This window comes from Temnothorax americanus, unplaced genomic scaffold (assembly GCF_048541705.1).
Source record: "Temnothorax americanus isolate GAGA-0224 unplaced genomic scaffold, ASM4854170v1 Scaffold61, whole genome shotgun sequence".
NCBI lineage: Eukaryota > Metazoa > Arthropoda > Insecta > Hymenoptera > Formicidae > Temnothorax > Temnothorax americanus.
Genome location: NW_027509762.1, coordinates 342,643 through 365,889, shown reverse-complemented (window position 1 = coordinate 365,889; position 23,247 = coordinate 342,643). Strand labels below are relative to the sequence as shown.

Sequence of the window (23,247 nt, the reverse complement as noted above, 5' to 3'; positions counted from 1 at the left end):
ACAATGCCATACAAACCAAAATCAAAAAACCAAAATCAAAATCAAAATCAAAATCAAAATCAAACTCAAAATCATAATTTTCAATCAATCAACCTTTTAAATCTTTTGAATCAGAAAACTAATCCACCGTCCCAAACCCTAATTGTCTTTGTCGTGAATATTGTCCGGTCATATTCTCCTCCAACCGCCTCTTTCCTCCTCCCACTTCACCTCCCTTCCGTTTATCCACATTCTTCTATTTGTTAACACCACTGCGTTGCCCCTCGTTCTTTCCTCTCTTGCTCTCTCCACCATCTTATGTCTATATGCTCTCTCTTCAAGTGTTAGTTCCTCGTCGACGCCAATCTCCCACCTTCTCCATATCTCATCACATCTTTCTATCACCTCTTCCTTGTCCTCTTCTTCTTCTAGTTCCGTGAAAATTACAATCTTACCATCCACACCAGTCACCTCCCATGCTTTTCTTATCGGTATCTCTCTTCCTGTTACCTTTTCCATTATCGCTTCCAGCATCTCCCTTCTTTCTTTTGGTCCTTCTCCTGCCACTCTCCTCCAGATCAGATTCTTTTTTCCTCTTCTCAATTTTTTCTTTTCTCTCTCTCTCTTTTTTCCTTCCTCCTCCCTCTCTCTTTTCTCTCTTCTTCTTCTTATCTCCTCTTCTCTCTCCTATCATTCGCCTCGTCTGTTCCTCTCCTCTTCCTGTTCCTTCCTTCTGTACGCTTTCCGGCGGTCTTCTCCATTCCTTCTCGCTCTTCTCTCTTCCTCCGTCTCCTTTTTTCTCTGTCGCCCTCTTCCTTCCTTGGCTATCTTGTTTAGCTTCCCGATTCTTCTTGCCTTCACGACCATTATCCGTCCCTTCCGTGATCCTTCCCCCTGAGTCTGTCGAACCCTCGCTCCAATCCCTTCCCCACTCCTCTCTCCACCCTTCTTCCCCTCGTTCTTCCTTTTCTTCCACCATCCTCTTCTCCTCCACTTCCAGTGGGTTTTTAGCTTTCTCAGTTCCTCTTTGACTTCCCTTCCCGTTCGTATTATTTCCTCTTTAATTTCATGCCCGATTTCCCTTAGCTCCCTCGTAATTTCCTTGATCCATCCTGTCTCTTCCCTCTTTCGCGCCGCTGTCTGTACCTCTTCTTTGTCTGCCACTGTGTGCATAATGAATTATGTTACTTAATGCGCTTGTCCTCCTTCTTTCCTCTCTTTGTAAGCCCTAACCTATCCGCCTTCTTGCCCCATTGATTCATCTCTTCTTACTTCTATTCTTACCCCCTCTCCCCGCTTCTTCTATTTTTTTCTTACTTACGATTTTCCTCCATTCTATTCGATTCCTTTCTCCTTCGCATTTCGAACCTACTCTCTTATTCTTTCCGCGATATGCTCTTCACCTGCTCTGCGTTGTGCTTACAGTCCACTTTCTCGTATTCTTTCTCTTGCCAAGCATGCACCGCCGCTCTGTCGACTTTCAGTCGTGCCACCCTATCTCGATCGGCCCCTCTCACTCACCGCGTTTCCACCGCAGCGACCTGCGCCACTTCGCTCACTCTCGTGCCGATGTCACTTGCTTTCCTGTCACGCCTTGTCGCCCCGCAAGTAGTGCCAACCCGCTCTTTAGGAGGGGCCGGCACTCCGCGCCGCCTCGGCGATCCGCAGTAGTGCCAACCCACTCTTTTGGAGGGGCCGGCACCCCGCGCCGCCTCAGCACCGAACAGCCCTCTGTCCACGCACGTGTCTCCGCTTCCGTGGCTCGCGCATGCCCGTGCTCCCCGCTTCCTCTTCCCTTCTCCGGTCGCCTACCTCAATTGCGTTCCCTCCCTCTTCTCTCTTCTTCTCTCCTTCCCTTGTCTTGCTCCGTCCTAACCTCTTTTCTTCCTCGCCGTATTTTCTTGATTTACTTCCGATTTTTCTTGCCCTCCGGCCTTTCTTCAGTTGTACGCCTTCCTCTTTTCCTTCCTTCGGGGTTCCCTTTATTCTCTCTTCGTTCCTTGACTCCTTACTCCGCCCGTCCTTTCCCTTATTCCTTCTTTCCTTTACGGAGCACCCGTCTTCCTTCCTTACCCAACCGGAAGCTTGTGGTATCCATATGTATTAAGAAAATACACGTATTAAGAAAACGTGGCCGGTTCGACCCATCCTTTACCCTTACAATATTAAAATTATATTTTGTCAAAGCTTTTTTTATGGCTTTAATTAAACCTTCTGTATTGCAGTTTTCAACAGGAACTACATCAAGATATGGAATTACAAACTTGTTATGTCTAGTACGAAAATAATTGACTATAATTCCTTGTTGATACAGGAATTGTGTGGACGGGCTGAGGAGAATTGAGTCGCTTCCGAATTTATTATAAATTCTCTTTATTAATATAAACTGTATGGCGCGTGCTCTCCTCTCGACATGAGACTTGAGACGAGACTAGAGAGGGGAAGAGCCGCCTCGCACGGTTGCCACTCGAAGTCGCTTCGGGGCACGGAAGCTGCCGAAGTTACCCGAGTCGCGCTAGACTCGTTTTACTGTACAGTCACATAGAACATAAGGAATTATGTGTCTGTACACTCGGCAACATAAACGCGCTGAACCTAAATATTCTTAACACTACCGCCGTTCGAGCGTTTCTTGTTCGTTATCATGTTTAGCTTAAAACATAAATTTCTGAAACGGTCTCGCGGCAGCGCTTTTGTGAGTATATCCGCGCGCTGATTCTCGGACGGAACGTATTCGACCCTAACTTCTTTTCCGTTTACCTTTTCGCGGATAAAGTGAAAATGAACATCTATATGCTTTGTTCTCTTGTGAAATACTGGATTTTTGACTAGTTGAATTGCGCTCTGATTATCGACATATAGAGTCGTTTCTTTATCACAGGGACATCCGATGTCGGATAGCAATTTTCTTATCCAGACTACTTCTCGCGCTGCTGCCGATGCAGCCACGTACTCAGCTTCTGTCGTACTTAGCGTCACCAGTCGTTGCCGCTGCGACAACCACGTGACGGCCCCGTTCGCGAGACAGAAAACATATCCCGTTGTGGACCTTCGCGTTTCGATATCTCCGGCGTAGTCAGCGTCCGAAAAACCTATTAATGCTGCTTCGCTACCGCCGCTTACATACTTGATACCGTAGTCTATCGTGCCTTGAAGATACGCGAATATTCGCTTTACTGCTCGCCAGTGTGTCGCATTGTGTTTGCCAAGATATTTGCTAACTGAATTTACCGCAAACGCAATATCCGGTCTCGATACAGCCGCTAAGAATACTAACGACCCGACTGCTTCGCGATAAGGCACGCTAATTAATCTTTCGTCGTCCTCCTCGGTTGGGGACAGTGCCGCGTTCGGATCCGCTGGCACACTCACCGTTTTCGAGTTCGCCATACCGAACTTTTCAATAATCTTTCGCGTGTACGCGCTCTGGTGAATCGTTAACGTTTTTCGCTCTTTATCGCGTTCGATTTGCAGCCCGACAAAAATGTCTGAGTTTTCGACCGTTATTTTGAACACTTCGCTTAGGCGTTGAATTATTATTTTCAGTAACTTTACATTGGTTGACGCGACCAACCCGTCGTCAACAAACAACGCCAATAACACTATGTATTTACCGAATTTCCCGACGAACACACACTTATCTGCTTCGCACTCTTTAAAGTTGTATTCGTCTCGAAATTTCGTGAATCTCAGGTTCCAGCATCTTGGAGCCTGTTTTAGCCCGTAGAGAGACCTCTCGAGCTTGCATGCCACGTTCCTGGGATCTTCTTTTACCTTGAGTCCTTCCGGAATTTCCATATATATCGTCTCTTCCAGCTGTCCGTATAGAAATGCAGTTTGTACATCAAACTGAATTACCTCGAGATTCTTCTCAGCGATTATTGCCAGCAATATTCTGAGTGAGTCATATCTCACCACTGGAGAAAACGTTTCCTTGAAGTCGATCCCCTCTCGTTGTAGGAAGCCCCTCGCACACAATCGTGCCTTGAATCGAAGTCTCCCGTCTGCATCCTTCTTCACTCGAAACACCCATTTCGAGTCGATCAGTCTCATTTCCGGCGTTCTCCTTTTGACGAGTTTCCAAGTGTTGTTTTCCTCGTGCGCCTTGAACTCGTTTTGAATAGCATCCGCCCACTGCGTGGCTTCAGTGCTATTCGTAGCCTCTTCGTACGTCATCGGTACGATGTACTCGGCAACATTTGCGTTGTGCCGGTACCTGCTCGGAGTTTGAATTTTCGAGCGATCTTGCAGGACTCTGGGATCTTCTTGTGCTGCCCTTGGGTCTTCTCGTGCTGGCTCGTTCTCTCGTTCCTGGGCCTCGTCGTTGTCCTCTTCTTCTCGTTCTTCGTTGTCGCCGTCGTCTTCTTCAGCATCGATCACGTTCCCGTTCTCGTACTCGTTCTCGTTTTTCGATAGTGGAAGAGTCACTTCATTTTCTTCTTCCTTCTCTTCTGCTTTTTGTGACGGCGCTCCGACTTTCTCGTTGAACACGACATTGCGAGCTATGCTTATTTTTTTCGTTTCCGGGTCATATACCCGATAGTTAGTCGATTCTTCTGTATATCCAACAAAGATCTTCTTGCTCGCTCGTGCATCGAATTTTCGCGTGAATAGTTTGGGAATGTGCACGTACGCATCCGAACCAAAAATTCGTAAATGCTTCAGATTTGGAGCTTTCCCAGCCCATGCTTCGTACGGCGTTACTGCACCACTCGTCCACACGGTTCGGTTAAGGACATATACCGCACAATTCACTGCGTCTGCCCATAGACTTAACGGTAGATTTTTCGCGATTATCATCGTTCGCGCACTTTCGACTATTGTCCGATTGTCTCGTTCGGCTTTGCCATTTTGCTCAGGATTAAATGGTGCCGTCGTTTCTCGCTTGATTCCATACTTTTCGAGATAATTGTCCATTTCTCTATTGCAGAATTCCCGACCGTTGTCCGAGCGCAGCGTTTTCATTTTTCGACCGAACTTGTTTTCGATCATCTTCTCGAAGATCTTGAATTTTTCATACACCTCGGATTTCTTCTTCATGAAGAACACGTGTCTGTAGCCGGTCGCTTCGTCCTTGAAGGTTAAGAAGTACCTCGATCCTCCGACCGAGTTCGTTGACATCGGCCCGCAGACATCCGAGTGCATTTTTTCGCCCGGTTTTATTTTAGTATCGCGCTCCAATTTCTTGTTGAACGGCAGCTTGTGCAGTTTCCCTAATTGACACGGTTCACAAAAGACGTCACTTTTGTCCGTAATTGTCACTCCGCTCACCAGTCCTTTTTCTGCCAGTTCGCGTATCGCGCGCTTCCCGACGTGTCCCATTCGCTCGTGCCACACGGTTAAGTTCGTCGTGGCTATGTTCGCTTCTTTGGCGCTTCCTTGTTTTGCGACCTTGAAGAACATGCGATAAACATCGTTGGCTTGCTTCATGCCCGTCGCGAGCACCTTGCCATCGAGCACCACTTTGACCCAATTGTTTTTAAATTGCACTCCGAATCCCTTTTTCGTACACACTCCGACAGAGAATAAGTTTTTGCGTAATTTAGGGACGTGCAACACATTTTCGATTCGCGCGTCGTGCCACACACCGTCGACAAGCTTTTTAATTTGCACCGTGCCTTCACCAGCGACGTTGCAGTTCTGATTATCACCAAGTGATATCGTAGCACCGGTTTTGTCCGTCTTGTAGTCGACAAACCACTCACGTCGGTAAGTTAGATGCCTCGACGCACCACTGTCAATCAGCCAGACCTCACTTTGGTCGGCCGCCATAACATGACTTTGCGTCCACAGCACACGACTTTTCGAATCCGACGCTATCGAACTTTTAACTGTCTCCACTACGAATGCGCAGTCGCGGGATTTCTCGTCATCAAGAGCGCGGGATTTTTCACTGTCGTCACGCGGCTTCCGCTTATTTCGGCACCGACTCGCGATATGTCCCATCTCTTGGCACTTGTAGCACTGTATTTCTTTGATATTTTTAGTCTTTTTGTTCTCGACACTTTTCGCTCCTCGCTGACGTCGATTTTTGGCCGTTGCGGCCAACGCTTCCGAAACGTCTTCGTCGTTGTTGAGCCTCGCGTCCTCTCTAATCAGCCTTTCCTGCAGATTATCGAGAGTTTGTCGTGCAGGGTCGACACTATCCCACGCCACCTGCAGCGTGCTAAACCTCGTGGTCAGACTCGCGAGAATCTTCGCCATGACTGTGGCGTCTGATACGTCTTTACCGACGTCCTTGAGCTGGCTCGCCATATTCGTTACCCTCGCCACGTGTTGTACCGCCGTGTCCGCTTCGCTCATCCGGTACGCGTGAAACTTTTGCAGCAGGCCCAACTTATTTGTCGCCGTCTTCTGCTCGTGGATTAGACACAATTTGTCCCACATTTCTTTCGCAGAAATGCACGATAGCACACACACTTGTTGAGCTTCGTCGAGATTGGACAGGATAATGAATTTCGCCGTTGCGTCATCCTTCACGTTTTTCTTCAACGCGGCCGCGTGTCCCGCTTCCACGGGTGGCGGTTCCCTCGTGCCGTCTACGATGTCGAGGACGTCGTTCATTACGAATAACGCGTTCACTTGAGCTTTCCAGCCCTGGAAGTTCGTTCCATCGAAAGGCTTCACATCCTTCACCGAGATTCCGACCGACATCGCGGCTTCGATTTGCTTGCACGCTTCCGACACGTTAACACCGGCACACCGGCACTCGAACAAATGGCCGACTTTTCGTTCCGCGCCACGTGCGACTCCCCGAATTCTCTCAGCACACACAATTTTCCGCAGTTAACGTTAACTGGGCCCATAACCTGTTGATACAGGAATTGTGTGGACGGGCTGAGGAGAATTGAGTCGCTTCCGAATTTATTATAAATTCTCTTTATTAATATAAACTGTATGGCGCGTGCTCTCCTCTCGACATGAGACTTGAGACGAGACTAGAGAGGGGAAGAGCCGCCTCGCACGGTTGCCACTCGAAGTCGCTTCGGGGCACGGAAGCTGCCGAAGTTACCCGAGTCGCGCTAGACTCGTTTTACTGTACAGTCACATAGAACATAAGGAATTATGTGTCTGTACACTCGGCAACATAAACGCGCTGAACCTAAATATTCTTAACATTCCTAAATATTTATTAACTGTTAAATCAGTAGATTCATCAATTATGAGACTGAATTTAAAATCACCCACGTCATTCTTTAAGTCTTCAAAAAAGAACGGTGCAATAATATTTTTTATGATCCCCAAACATTTAGTTCTACGCATATGTAGATTTTCTACAGCTTTACCTTCAAAACATTTTTTACAGGCATTAATTAAATGGTCACAGATGTTGATGGAAGTATGCTGCGCCATGAACAGACTAAATGTAGCTTCCGTCTGTTTTGACAAAAACAAATCTGCATCCTTTTGGAACGGTATTTTTGGCTGAGGATTTGGACCTATTATTAACAATTCATTTTTCTTATGTTTTTTTTAACTTCGGTGATTTTTCAAATCTGCATATCTATTTGATACAATGTGATTGCACATTGTGCATTTTCCAACCGTTCCTGTATATACTTTCCACAGCAATGAGCCAATCTTTAAGAAGCGGGTCTTTAAGCCACGCACGACGAAACTTTTGTTCGTATTGTTTAGGAGGCATTTTATACTTTAACCTGCCAAAGAATTTACTGTTAGAACGTCAGCTAATATAACTTATTTCTTATGCCTAAATCTCAATGGACGATCAAATACGTTTGAACACGTCAGAGAACAAAGCTCGTCTGCGTGAGCCATGATCCCCGTACGCACGCGTGGCGCGCCGAGTCACGCCGCAAACCGGGAGCTGCCCTCTAGAAGGGCGGGAGCGCATCGCTCGTTCAAAGCCTTCTCATAATAAATAAAATAGAATATATGCGAAACCACAAATAAAAATTAAACTATAAAAATATTTAAAAAAAATTAGAACTATTTGAAAATAAAATAAAAATTTTTTTCCATTAAAATATTACACCGGAATAATTACTTACTGGTCTTTATTGTAATGGTTACTGTAAAATCCGTACTGATTGCTGGGAGAATGTATATTGTAGTAGTGCGTAATGGTTACTGTAAGAAAGATTAAAAGTTGAGAATGAGCAAAAATACAGGAATTATTACTGTTTTTCGGCTTTCAGTGCACGTAAAGCGAAAACTCCACATTCCCTGATGTTTACAGTGCAAAATAAAGTCTATCATTGTACGATTCCACATGGATTTTCAACTTTTCACGCGAAACGAGCTCCGCCCCATACTGCTCGGTGGTTACAGTGCAAAATGAGATTTTTTTATTGTATAGTTTCACACGGATTTCCAATTTTGCACGCAAAGCGAGATACACTATACATCAACCGGTGCTTACAGTGCAAAACGAGGTTTATTATTGCACGGAAATGCCTAATCGCGCGGGATTGTATCCGATCGGAATGGTGTCCGATCGAGACTGTATCCAAATGCAACTAAACGTGTTCGATCAGACTGTGTCCAATTAGGAATATGATTGATCAAGACTGTGTTTAATCGAGAATATGCTCGATTGGAAAATATCGTCGTGTGCGATTGGTAATCTGCTCACTCTAATAAAACAAGGGAAATGTTTTATAACGCATTATATATTCTACTATTAAAAACTATATATTAAGATTATTTTATTATAATATGATTGCATTATTCTTATGTATGCATCATTAAGAGACACGATAGTGTTTCACGCCAAGTACACGTGCAGCGCGAGACACTACTGTGTATATTTACGCGAGTACGAGAATTTAGTATGTTCTTTATACTTGTACGGTTGCAATTTCTGACGTAAGAATGCACTAGCGATCAAGCCTCGTAGATATATTAAGAGAGTGAGCGAGCGAGATAGCGCGCATCGGTGCATTGTTTCTTTTCCACGCGTCTGGCGGTCGATGTTATATTTCGCGGCAAATTGATAGCTGATGATAGTTCGTTTTAGTGGCATGTACATACATACAAGTGTTTTGTAAATTTTGTAAAAGGATTATCCTTTAGTGTTTTAAGATTCGTGAATTGAGCGTACATACATGTGGCAAAAAATATAAGGGTTAGTAAAAATGAGAAAAATTTGGACCACTTGAAATCAGCGCTAAAAAGCTTCAAATTCAAAGTAACATATTTTCACAGAGTAATGTTTAAAAAAGCGTTCTAAAGCTTAAATTCTCAGCTTTCGAATGCTTCAAGGCTCGTTTCTCTGCGAAGATTTGATTACAAACGGCGCTAATGTAAAGTGGACCTTGCAAAATTGAAGAATAAACTTCAACTTTCATAGCGTGCACACGGAGAACGAAATATATATGTATATATTATATATATAATTTACTAGCTTGATACCCCGTGCTTCGCTATGGTATGCGAAGGATTCTATAATTTACCTCCGAATATAGATTTGTTCCTTTAAGGGTTGATTAGGAAAAAATCCTGAATTATGTTTTTAAGCATTTGTATGAGTAACCTTTATGAGCAAAAACTCAGTCAGTATCTTATCGAGCCTAAGAGATATTGAAAAATCCGTGAAAACACATTTTACCCCTTTTCACCCCGATAAAGATCGAATTTCTAAAAATCCCTTTTTAGTGGTTGCTTACGTCATGAAGGAATATACTCCCCGAATTTCACGTTTCTAGGTTTAGGGGATTGGACTGGGCGTTGATGAGTCAGTCGGGACATTTGATTATATATATACGGGAATTTTGTTTTAAATGTATATGTATGTATGTAATTTTATTGTTTGTCCCCGTAGAAGTCTTTAACCTCTTCCAAGCCCAACAGAAGCTTCTCCACCTCCTCAGATATCCTCCTGCTAATTTCGTTTTAAATGATACAGTCAATTATCTCATCAACCGATGATTTTATTTAAAAATGTTTCGGACAAAAGTTGCATGGTTTGGAGGGGGACATATGACAAAAATATGGACTTGACCTTGAATGACCTTTTCAAGGCTAGGTCAATTTGATCGGTGTTTTCTTAAACAGAAACCCCTCTAAAGTAGTATATCATTTGAAAGGCCATAAAATAAGAAAAATTTTGGCGCAAACCAGAGGTCGATACGTTTATACCCGTTCGAGAGTTATTTAGGGTAAAAAAATTGACTTTTTTGAAATTTGACCCTAAATAACTCCCGAACGGATCAACGTATTGACCTTTGGTTTGCAGCAAAAAATTTCTTTTTTTATGTCCTTTTAAACAATATATACAATATAAGGAGTTTCATTTAAAAGTTTTGAGTTGTAGTCCTCTGGGGTACTGAAAAATTTTTAATTGAGTTTTTCATATTGTAGTATATTGTTTGAAAGGACATTAAAATAACTTTTTTTTTTACGAAAAAATTAGAAACCAACGCCGGTCCACTTTCAAGGTTTAAAAAATTTGATATCTGACAGTATTTTTTCAGATTTTTAAATTATGGCCATTGATATATGTCGGTTTAAAAAATTGGAACTAAATCAATATTATAAAAAAAAAATCTAAAAAAATCTGAGTGCATTTTAGAGTTGGAACAATAACATAAAAAAACGCCGACCAAATCATTGAGGTCGAGGGTCAAACCCAGGTCGATTTGGCATGAAATGCCCCATATACACAAAAATTAAGGTAGTCCTTTCGTGAGAACAAGTATTAGATAGGTATCTAAATTTGATATATGTGTACACATTTGGTATATTGTCAGGATATATATATATATTTAATATATTCATTTCTGGTCTCAAGAGATATACATTTCACTTCTTCTTGTCGTCAAATCTCAAATAATACAATGTCCGTTTATATCACCATTATCACATAATACAGGGTCCGTTTCTATCTCCATTATCATATAACGCTTTCAGTCTTACTACCGTTACTTCATATTCTCACATTAACTTCTTCTCTACTTTCTCACTTTCTATACATGTTGTCTCTTTGCTAGCTACTTCGCGACTCTCGCTTCCTTATACTCCTAAATCATACTCGTCTCACATTTGTCGCTAGCGCCGACTATTCTACGTCACCTCTCGCAAACTGTGGAATTCCTACATCCCTGTGTCGATAACTTACTCTATTTATTCTGCCGCTTACAGCTCGGCCATCCTGACATTATAGTTCGTCCCGAACTATTCGTCTCTGTACATATTTATATATATAAATTATTTATCATCCTATACGAATGAACGTTCAATGGTTAATAGCCTTATATACTAACGCAAATTTATATATCCTCCGATACCTGTGGTGCCATTTCGGTTATTCTTATCCATGGTTTTATTTTATCAGCTGACAAGATAGTATTTAAAGGTTTCTGAGTAAGACTATATCCAGGTATATCCGTTACAACATATCTATTCTTTCGCAGCACTCGAGCAATCTGATATGGACCCTTGAATTTTGGAAATAATTTTTGATTTATGCCCGGTTTATGTTGCAGCACTTTAATTAAGATTAAATCACCCTCTTTATATGTTGTTGGTTTCTTATGTCGTTTATCATATTGATTTTTATTATATTCCTGAACCGCACTATTAACTAATTTTGCTGTATCTCTAGCCTTATTACGTTCCTGATCAATATTTTTATCAATTGCAATCAATTCATCCATAAATCGTCGAAGATCCTTATCTGATTGATTCTTTTGATCATACCCTAAAAATACCATACTAGGTGTAGCATTTATTGACTTATGAAAGGTATTATTTAAAATATACTGTACTCTACCGAGTTTTTTAGACCAATCACTCAGATCCTCAATAACCTTAGATAGAGTTGATTTCAAAAACCTATTTACACGTTCTACCGCGCCATTTGCCCAAGGTGAGGCAACTGCTGTCTTTATATGTTTAATACCATTTTCTTGTGCAAACTGGGCAAACACACTAGAAGTAAACGCTGTTCCGCGATCACTAACTATCCTTTCCGGACATCCAAATAAATTGCTCAAAGCTGTAAGGTGTGCTACAGTGTGTTCCGAAGATACTGATTTACACGGATATAACCTGACAAATTTAGTATATGCATCCACAACTACCAGAATATACTTATATTTTTCCGCAGTTTCTTCTAAAGGACCAAAATGATCCGCGTGTATCGTATGCATAGGAACGGGTACAGTATCAACAAGCTCCATTTCTCCTTCCGTTTTTCCCGCAGCAATAGTGTTACTAAGACATTTTATACAACTTTCTATATATTGTTTAACTTTTATCTTCATACAAGCGAACCAATAGTACTTGAGAATTCCCTGAATAGTTTTGTCAATGCCAACATGACCCATTTCATCGTGATGAATTCTAATGACATTATTTACCATATTATCTGGAACAACAAATAATTGCTTATCTTGATAGTTTCTAAAGACCAGACCATTAACTAGTGAAAAATACTTGTTTTCTTTCATCTCCAACTCTGATGCAATTTCTTTTAATTTAGGATCAGTCAATTGTTTATACATGATTTCATCTTCTACTGATATATTATTAACAATCATCACATTTCGACTCAGAGAATTTACATGTACCATCTTTTTGGATATACGGTGTATCAAATCATACTGATAATTTTGTAAAAATAAACTCCACCTCGCAATTCGTGGATTAATATTGATTTTTTTCATCGCCATGACCAGAGAATTACAATCCGTTACAATTTTAAATTTAATACCCTGCAAATATACATGGAATCGCTCTACTGCTTTTACTATTGCTAAAGTCTCTAACTCAAAGCTATGATAATTTCTTTTGCAATCAGTTGTTGATTTACTGAAATATGCTATCGGACCAAAATATCCGTCGCTCTGTTTCTGTAACAGTATCGCACCAAAACCATGACTACTAGCGTCTGTGTGAAGCTCCGTTTCTGCACCCGGATTATAAATTCGCAAAACCGGCGGAGATACTAACTCCCTTTTCAACTGTTCCAATGCATTTTCGCAGTTAGCATCAAAATCAAACTGAGCTCCTTTCTTAAGTAAATTTTGTAAAGGCTTCGTTTTTAGCGCAAAATCCTTAATAAATCTACGGAAAAAATTACATAAACCTAAGAACCCTTGAAGTTCTCTTACATTACTGGGTATTGGATAATCTGTTATTGCTTGAACGTGTCTCTTACTCATTGTGATGCCATCTCGTGTTACCAAGTAACCAAGGTATTCTATTTCATGTTTCAAAAATGAGCACTTTGATAAATTTAACTCTAGATTATATTTTTTAAGAATGATTAGAACCTGTTTCATAATATCCAAATTTTCTTGAATATCGACCGTAGCTATCAATAAATCATCGATATATACTAACAATTTCTTTTTTAAGAGTAACTCCCGGAACATATATAATATGCGCTTCTGGAATTCAGCTGGCGCTTCAGAGAAACCAAAAGGTAGCCTCGTATACTCATACTGCCCATTGTGTGTTGCAAATGCGAAATATTTGGTGCAATCAGGATGTATTGCGATTTGATGAAATCCATCCCTTAAATCCAATTTAGTGAAATACTTCTTTCCATATAATTCATCCAATTGATCATCGATGATAGGGAAAGGGTACTTCTGCGGGTAGATTCTTTGGTTTAAAGGTCGGAGATCCACACACATTCTCCTCCTCCCATCCCTTTTTGGCACTAATACAACACGGGCACAATATGGAGATATGCTAGGCTTTATAATATTCCGTTTGAGAAGATCATCAATGATGTTATCCAACTCTCTCTTTTCAATCTCTGACATTCGTCTAGGCGCATATCGAAATAATGAATTATCCTTTAAATGAACTTTAGCACAATAATCATCTTTTACAGGTTCAATCTTCAAACTGTCCACCGAGTCAAAAACATCTATTACTTGTTTCTTTAACGCAAGAGGCATATCCTGTTCTAAATTACTACTAATATCATATTTATTTTGTTTTTCTATAATATCAATATTAAAACAGTGAATAAATTCTATAGTTTCTTTGTCAACTTCAAACTTATAACTACCATTTTGATAAATTAATTTCAAATTTGCATTTTGGAAAAATTGTCTACCCAGTAATAAATCGTACTTCATGGTGCAATCCTGAACTATCAATAAATTTACATAAAACCAAACGCCTTCTAATCCTTCTAGAGTTATTTGATCTTGAATTTTTCCTAAAATACCTATCGCAGTATCGTTAACACCTTTTAATTGAATATCGCTACTAACTTTTAACAATTCTTTTCCAACATAATACTGATCATAGACTGATTTTCTCATCAAACAAACAAAACTACCTGTATCAATTAGCGCTTTTAATCTAATATTCGGAATTGTAATACTCTGTACCGCAATACACGATTTGTCTTTATTACCGGAGTTAATATCACTCACGAAAACCGTTGAATCCGTTACATTCTCCGTTCCTGACTCGATCACGTGACTAGTACGTGTACCCATGTTGGTTCCTCTTTTTGGACACGCCGGGCTGATGTGGCCTTCCTCTCCGCAATGAAAACACACCGCTTTCCTTTGTCTGCAATCCCTCGAAATATGCCCTGGTCGTTTACAGGTGAAACACATTCTCTCCGTTGAAGCCTGTCGTGGTGTATCGCTTCTATCTGCGGTGTTTCTATTTAGAACTCGACCATGACCTCCAAATCGCACGCCTGTATCAACTCTTCTCGGCAAAGCGGAATCCTCTGTTATTCGACGAACATGTTCGATAAAGTCTGGAATGTTCGTTATCCACGTACTTAGTACCAATTTTCTCAAAGTTGAATCCTTCACGCCATCCGCCAACAATTCAATTTTCTCTCTCTCTGTCAAAGACAGGTTCTGCATTAATCCCAGTTTATCCTCAGCATAGTCTACAAATTTCTCTGTGTATGTTTTCCAAATTCTTTGTCCGATTTTTGCGAGCGTTGCTGTATACGATTCTTTTACTTCGAAATGACTGCGCAGGCGAAATTTGAAATCCTCCCAAGTTGCCACGTCCTCCATTGGTTGTCTGTTATACCAGTCCTGCGCTCGATTTTTTAATTGCGAAACTGCCGCCAGCACCAACACTTCGTCTTTAAACTTATACATACGAGCCACACAAGAAATTCTTTCCAGCCATCTAATGACATTTTCATCGTCCTTTCCCGCAAATGTAGGGATCAACTTTGTTGCAAATTTAATTTGTTGCCAGTTTACATTTGACGTATCAACTTCTATACAAGAGCTTACGCTTCTAGTGGTTGAAAAAGATCCTGCCGATCCATCTCGCATCCGCTGCCTCTCCTCCATTACTTGTACCACCGCTTGCACGATTTCTTGCATATTCAATGCAAAATTCACTCCTTGACCATTGCCATTCCCTACGGCTGGAATACCATTAACAATATGTTGCGGATTCAAATCTTCCTTTCCTACTGGACCAGACATATCGGGATGTCCTGCTCCTTTCTGCTGCTCATTTTCATTTTCTGTCTCCTTCAAGTTTCTGCTAACATCACCACTGCGTCCCGAAAATTGAGCCATATTCTTTGGCCACCCGTTTTCCGTATAAAAGTCTATTATTCGAATTATAATTGCTGCGCGAGAGCCCTTCGTTCCCAATTTAAGTCGCGAAGCCAATGATCTCAATTGATTTATCGTTAAATTTTCAATGTCCTTTTGTTCCATCAAAATATATATCAGCCATGCCCTTGAATTCCAACACAACGTATACCATGGCTTACACCGCACGATCACGCGCACGGAACTCTGTATATCCCCTACACTCACGTGATTATAGTTTCGCCCGAAAGTTAATAATTTAGTCTGTATCCCACTTCTGATAAATTAACTGTACACATTTGGTATATTGTCAGGATATATATATATATTTAATATATTCATTTCTGGTCTCAAGAGATATACATTTCACTTCTTCTTGTCGTCAAATCTCAAATAATACAATGTCCGTTTATATCACCATTATCACATAATACAGGGTCCGTTTCTATCTCCATTATCATATAACGCTTTCAGTCTTACTACCGTTACTTCATATTCTCACATTAACTTCTTCTCTACTTTCTCACTTTCTATACATGTTGTCTCTTTGCTAGCTACTTCGCGACTCTCGCTTCCTTATACTCCTAAATCATACTCGTCTCACATTTGTCGCTAGCGCCGACTATTCTACGTCACCTCTCGCAAACTGTGGAATTCCTACATCCCTGTGTCGATAACTTACTCTATTTATTCTGCCGCTTACATATGTTAAATATACAGTAATAAAGGGCATGTGTACAAAAAATCAGGTGAGGTTACCGACACTTTACAAGAAATAAGTCATTCTAAATGTGCGTTCGCGGAGCGTGGCATTGTCATTCTATCCTTGTTTATATCTAATGGACGAGAAAGATAGAATGATGAAAATTGCCACGGCCGAGGTTTTCAACGAATAATACATGTACTTAGCGATCAGATGAATACATTATTCATGTCTTAAAATATTCCCTGAAGTTTCCAGATTTCGTACGTACCTTGAAAATAAGGGCTTGTCGAATGTTTTGCTCTGATATATGAGGTTAAATAAGTAGTGGATCCAATCGCATATTGCTTTACTCGTACCGTCATGGTGGCGAGGTAAATTTGGCAACGCTGTATGTCAGAGCCGGGACTAGACATTTTGGCGCTCGAAGCAAAAGAAAAAAATGCGCCCCTTAGTAACAAAAAATATTTTTTTATGGCATGTAAAATGTAATAAAAAATGATATTAATTAGTGGTATTGCATTATGTAAGTAATGAACTGTTTTTCAGATACATGTTAGCCCGAAATTCTGCGAAAATTGTAAAAAGGATTGTTTTGCAATTTCTTTTCTTTTTTATTTGCCTTGTATTATCTGTGGTAACTTCTATTTTTTCTACCTATACATATTATCTCTTCTCCCTTTATCATACATAGAATGAAAAATTCGAAACTCAAAGGAAGATAGAATCCAGTGGAATAATGAATAAAATTTCAGGGTACGTATACTTAGCATATATATGAATAAAAAATATTCAAATATTGTTAAATTGTTATACATACAATATTTATTCACTTATATTATGATAAATAATTATACACTTTAATTAATGTTTGAAGTTTGCTCTATTCGAGCTGTTGCACAATCGCCATGAGTACTTGATTTTTTTTTCGTTACTCGAGGCTTGCCTCTAACATCTTTGCAAAGCAGCATTCGAATCCCTTCCGGTTCAAAATCAGCGAATGTCTTTTCAAGTATTTCCAATGTGATGCCGGCTTTTGCCATTTTAGTTTCCATGCCAGCCGAGATGTCTTTCAAATTTTCGAGAGTGATTTTGTTGTGTGCATGGACGACAGCATTATTCTCTGCACGCAAGATTTCACCGGTTATTTTTATTGTTTCCTTTATCATATCGTCGGTAATTCAGCTACTGTAAACTAATCTTTTTAGAATTGAGACGTCGGTAACAGCATTATGAGCTCCTGCTATCGACTCAGACCCTAAGAGATCTTCCGCGAGAGCTGTTTGGGTATACCTTTTTTTTCTTTCTTCCGATTCGGAAATAAATTGCGAAAGAGATGCAACGTATCTGCGAAACCTATTACGACAGACTGAAATTCTTCAAGAAATCCGAACTTTTTCATGTGTCGCAATATCAACGGTGCATCGAATCTAACATAAATCATGATAACCGATAAAATATTCGACCATTATCAGACGCATTTTGACTTTAATAATGTGCGATATAAAACGTTTCTTTGACCTAAAATTCTATTTAAAAAATAGCGTTTTACTGTTAGTGCATGAATAAAATTAATTCTCTGAAATTCACCTAAATCCGTTGTGAGCTGTGAGAATTATACTATTTTCGATACTCCGTAAATAGGCAATGAAGTTTTTAAATGCCATTTGAGGTGGCAACGTTGTGTCAACTTGCTGATCATTCAAAAACATCTCACCCCTATGGATTTGAAGCCCAGTGACTTTTGCGGCCCTGGAAGACATGCCTCCCGCTGGAACAATATATGCATTAAATGTTTCCTTCTCGTGCACAGCTGCTATCTGAAAGTGTAGGAAAACCTAAGTCAAGTGTTTCGCCTTCTAGCTTTCACAATAGTGACAGACCTGGCATATTTCTGAGGACTTTGACAGTCCGGTTGTTTCCAGGTCAAAAATTACTATCTTTGCATCTTGGTGGTCGGAAGTATCAGCTAAAAGTAAATATTTCTCGCATTTATATTGGGGATGACCGTTCATGAAAACCAGCGTCTATAAGAGTAAGTGCAGAGGATACCTTGGTAAGGACTCTCATCAATGAATCCAGACACACTGTTCAATCCGCTGTCGGTCTCATACGTAATTCCTTCGCGACGCTGTACGGATGCCATTTTACTTGATCGGTTTTTCTTATAAAACAGTCTTCTTCGTTTCGCTTCGACAGTCCGTAAATTTTCGATTTTTCGTTTTCTAAAATTTTCCTTCAATTCGCGGAATTTTACTGTGTTCGGCGACAGATTCAGCTTTTTATAAATCTTAAACATAGCAGTAAATAAAATTGGAGTTGCAAATCGAACGGATGAGAAATCGATTGAATACAGGCGAGTTTCGTACAACTAAAATAATCACTTGTTCAATGTAGGTCACTCCAATATTTTTTTGGCAAACTGATGCAGCTACTCGAAAATTGAGGGACTCTGACGCTTTGTAGTATTTCGATTTTGGAGCTTTGCTGGCAATTGTACTGTTAAAGGATTCGTTGCCTTGGCTAGAACCGCACGGTGCCAATTTGTCAGAATTATTCGCGAATCTCGTGAAGACAGAAGTAAGTGCAGATTTTAGCTGTGGATCCGATAAGGGCTTTCCATGAGGAAGGCTTTTGTGCTGATACTTTTCACCTATGCTAAAATAGCGACACCACTCGCCACAACGCTCATGACTGCCAAAAGCGTGAGACACGACGTTTTTTAACGCATCCTTTACTGCTTCAGAATTGCCTTCATTTTTTTTTATCGCGCAAGTAAAGCATCGTGAAAAATACTCGATGATTTTAGTTGGCAGCTTCAAACCATACAACGCATTAATCATCGCCTTGGATGCGTGGTTTAGATCAGACCACTTATCTATTCGTGTGGTAGATTCGCGCCGTACTGCTGCAATAGTTGATAAGTCGTCGTCGCCAATCAGTACGTTAACGCAAACGTTTTCGTCCTTCAGATGCTGGTTATGAACGATCAACTCCACAGCCATGTTAGGCTCCATAGACTTCGCGCTACCTTCATAGTTTTTACGACAGTCATGATCGTCGCGGGAGTGCCCCCGTGCGCAAAATGCACATGCCTTGCATTGAACTGCGTACCCGAGGATTAACTTCGACCGATGCCCGATGAGACTGCCTTGACCTAAGTATCGACGCAAATAACGAACTAACTATAAAGTATTTGAAGTCTCGTGGTTACATAAATTCAAACCAGAGAGACTGTTATAAGCTCGACCAGTTCCGCGCTTCTGCCACCCAGCGTCGTATGATACGACGATCTTGACGCTTTCCTCTTGATTCACCTCTGCCATCGTGATACTGTTTTCTTCATCATTAAATTGTTCGGGATTGCTGAAAATACAACCCAATATCTGACTATGTGTAATCTGATAACAAATTGAACTTTACTTTAATTCTATTTTTATTGAATGGAAAAAAATCACTTTGATAGCTCTGCCTCAGGAGTAATTGCTTGCAGGTACTGTTAGGGATTTTTCCACTTAGATAGCTTCTCGACAGCTATTTCGAGCTACACTCTCGATAGCTGGACCGACAATTCTCTCATTACGTTTAGTGTTGCAGTTGAAAAACTTGGTATATCTAGAGCAGAAAAGATTATGTTCAGCTGCGATTCTCCAATGCCACCGTCTATCATTGCTGCAATGCATTACAAAGAAGAAATTAAATGACGTAAGTTTTAAAATATAGCACAGAACAAAACGTTGTGTTTACGCATTTTATAATAAATCAACATTCCTGTTGCCGCTTTGAGGTTCACATGGTATAATCTCTCACTTAGTAGGTGTTTATTTGTATGAATTGTGTAGATTTTATTACACTTTACACATTTCACATCAAGTACGCTTGCCAGACCGAATTTCTGCTCACTTTTGACGTAACGAAGTGATAGAGGAATGTCACAAGCTATGCACCAAAGATTGAGAGCAAGAGTTTTCAGTTCTACAATACGGCAACCACATATTTCAAAATCGGGCACGTTAGAGACAGCCGGAAAGGCAGCTCTTTTTTTCGACGCAAGCACATTTTGTCTCCAACGATATTTAGATTTCGAAACGAAGTGTCTTTTCTCACGCCCGTGCACAGCACGAATATTATGCCTTTCCTTTGCTCATGGAACGGAGACGTGATACGGAGACACGGAGACGGAGACACGGAGACGGAGACACGGAGACGGAGACACGGAGACGGAGACGTGATACGGAGACGGAGACGAAGCCGTGATAACAAATTTGTAGGTTATACAAAAGACTAGCTACTGCGGTGTTGCCAAATGTATCTGTACGTCAATCGGACGAAAAAATCGAGTCCAACCGCACTACTATTGTGATATTTTTTAAATTAATAAATATACTTAAATATGATTAAATCGTGCGTGTAAAATCATTTTATATTATTATAATTATTGGGATGTTGCAATATGTTTGTTTTCAATTACCTCATGACGGACTGTTATTTGACTAGCTGGGTCCGCGAAAGGACCACCTTAATATAAGGCTGTCAAAGATCTAAGCTTGAACAGTATGGCATTTGATCTTAATTTTTCTCTTATTATTATTTATTCACGTCGCCTGAGCAAGACGTTTCAAACTATTGTTAACCGGTTGTTGCGATAAATATTACCATATGCCTCGGTAGTCGAATTGGTATGGCACCCTTCACGGAATGAAGGAGGTTCCAGGTCCGAATCCTGGCTGAGATAATATTTTTCGCAATAAATACTTTACAGTTTTTAAATTATTAAATTGAGTCAATTTAATTTCAGGGAGAGAAGGGTTTTAATTTCAACAATAAACTGTGTTTTAAGTCCGACAAAAAATCGGCGCCCTGTTAAATAAGTTGGAAAAAAAAATATATATACTAGCTGGTTACCCGGGCTTCGCCCCGGAGGACATATGTAATAAGACACGCAAATAGTCTCTCTCTCTCTCTCTCTTTCTCTCTCTCTCTCTCTCTCTCTCCTCTCTCTCTCTCTCTCTCTCTCTCTCTCTCGTAATTTTTTCGTACCTCACTGGTCGCTCTCAGGCGGTCGTTGATCTGGTTGGTAAATTCTCCGAGTGGCTATCCATCACCTCTGGCGTGCCTCAGGGATCAGTATTGGGACCGCTCCTCTTTTCCCTTTTCATTAATGACATTGGTGCGTTTCTTAGATTTACCCAACGCTTGATTTTTGCTGACGACACTCAGATTTACCGTGTGTAGATCAATTTGGTCGACATAACGCTTGCTACCAAATATTAATACTTTGGACTTCTTAAGATTGAGAGACAATCCATTTGTGGTCGCATATTCAGAGATGACTCCGACATCATGGGCCACCAACTGTAAGGCAACTGACAACATTCAACTGACTAAAGAGACACTTATGAGAAAAAGTTACGGTTGCTACAACAGAATAATGCTGTTAATTTTCGCCCATCCATACAAAAGGGTTATGGAAACCATAGTACTCTGGAAGTGACCTATGATTTCCATATGGTTTCCCTAACCTTAGTGAGGGTAACTACTATATGGATGTTGCAACCATAATATATGGATGTTACAACCATAATAAACAAATATTTACCCAACAAAAAAAATTATTTATTTTGAAATTTTATTACTACTTTTTAACTAAATTTGTTTCTTAAGATGCAGTCTATGATTATAAATATTTTCTCGTATTTAAAAATACATATAAAAACACACTTACCTAGGTGGGATTCGAACTCGGGACCTCTGGATCGTGAGCTAACTGCCTTACGTGGTAGACCACTTCTTAATTTAATGTTAGTGTTATATATAGTCTGCATATGTCAACCAGCGCAAATATATAATTTTTCAAAAATCATCTTAAGAAACAAATTCAGTTTAAAAAGAGTAATAAAATTTTGAATTGAATATATGATATAATATTTCTTATAATGTCGGGTGAATGTCAGAAACCAGTGTCGGCTCATTACGAAATTTTGTGTTCGTAAATATATTTATAAAAAAAGTATATTTATAAAGGCTTATCTACATAAGACGCAGAACGCGAGTCGCAAGACACACGCACAGTCTACATGTCAATCTAACCTCTATACACAAAGAGGTTAGATTGACATGTAGACTGTGTGTGTGCTTGCGACTCGCGTTCTGCGTCTTATGTAGATAGGCCTTAAAGTTAAAACATCCTTATCAAATCTACTTTATTCTATGCAGAAATTCTTTTGCGCGCGCAATGGAACTAAACTCTCAATCATTGCAGTGATTCAGTGCTGTACCGTGCAGCTATATCTTATGGATCTCTCAACCATAATAGTTGTGCTGCAGACCACATAAGAGGGATAGCAATAATCCTTGGTTGAGGCAAACATATACGAGGGTATTATAACCGAATGTTACGTATCGTAAGAACTACGGTTATGACAACTGTATAAATGGGCATATCTTAACAGCTACATTAAATGTAATATCAATTTAACTTAAATTTACATACATTTCTCTTTAATCATAGAGAACATTGTTGTAACAACCGTAACAATTTTCTCCGTGAACCATTAATTTTTTTACAACTATCTTGATACTTTTATATGCAGAATAATTAGAAAATCATATTATAAAAAAACATAAGATTTTATTTAAAAAAATGGTGATGACTTTTGTGACCTTAAAAAATTGATTTATTCGAAAATTGGTTTTATCATTATTTGTCCTCTTTAATACAACTTTTGTCTAAAACGTTTTTTTCATATCTTCCATATTTTTCGAGATATTTGCCTGGGGTGTTTAAAATGGCACACCTTATATATAAATATATAAATATGTAAACTATTAATTTTGTTCAGAATCTAAGCTTTTTATTCGAATTGAGGGTAAGGACGGGCAGAGATACCTAGGGTAAAACAGAGCCATGAGCAGAGAGAAATCAATAGATAGATTTATTTGTTATCGACCTCCCGTAAGCCGCGCTATCGATCAACAGCGCTTTGGGTTTTTCCGCTGCGAGGCCCGTCTGGTGAATCTGGCTGTTTCTTTTTAATTGTCGCATCGCTGACGCGC

General features: G+C 40.1%; 2 protein-coding genes and 1 long non-coding RNA gene across 5 annotated transcripts in view; 1 reads left to right on the top strand and 2 right to left on the bottom strand.

Moving 5' to 3' along the window:
- The window catches only part of LOC143905464 (uncharacterized), a 249,609-nt gene that overhangs the window by 25,130 nt on the left and 201,232 nt on the right, over positions 1 to 23,247 (top strand). The window lies entirely within an intron of this gene.
- Positions 10,683 to 12,092, bottom strand: LOC143905470 (uncharacterized). Its single transcript, XR_013259204.1, has 2 exons — positions 11,714 to 12,092; positions 10,683 to 11,641 (listed from the first exon to the last, which is right to left on the bottom strand). It is a non-coding gene; the product is annotated as an uncharacterized LOC143905470 (long non-coding RNA).
- LOC143905439 (uncharacterized) lies at positions 17,778 to 19,196 on the bottom strand. Its single transcript, XM_077420858.1, has 4 exons — positions 18,576 to 19,196; positions 18,244 to 18,481; positions 18,075 to 18,160; positions 17,778 to 18,011 (listed from the first exon to the last, which is right to left on the bottom strand). The coding sequence occupies exons 1-4, from the start codon at positions 19,194 to 19,196 to the stop codon at positions 17,778 to 17,780; spliced, it is 1,179 nt and encodes a 392-aa protein (XP_077276984.1).

Coding starts and splice junctions, on each gene's coding strand:
- LOC143905439 (XM_077420858.1), bottom strand. CDS start 19,196: ATGGCTGTGGAGTTGATCGTTCATAACCAGCATCTGAAGGACGAAAAC. Junction 18,161..18,243: donor TGATGAGAGTCCTTACCAAG/GTATCCTCTGCA, acceptor ATTTACTTTTAG/CTGATACTTCCGACCACCAA. Junction 18,012..18,074: donor AGTCCTCAGAAATATGCCAG/GTCTGTCACTAT, acceptor CTACACTTTCAG/ATAGCAGCTGTGCACGAGAA.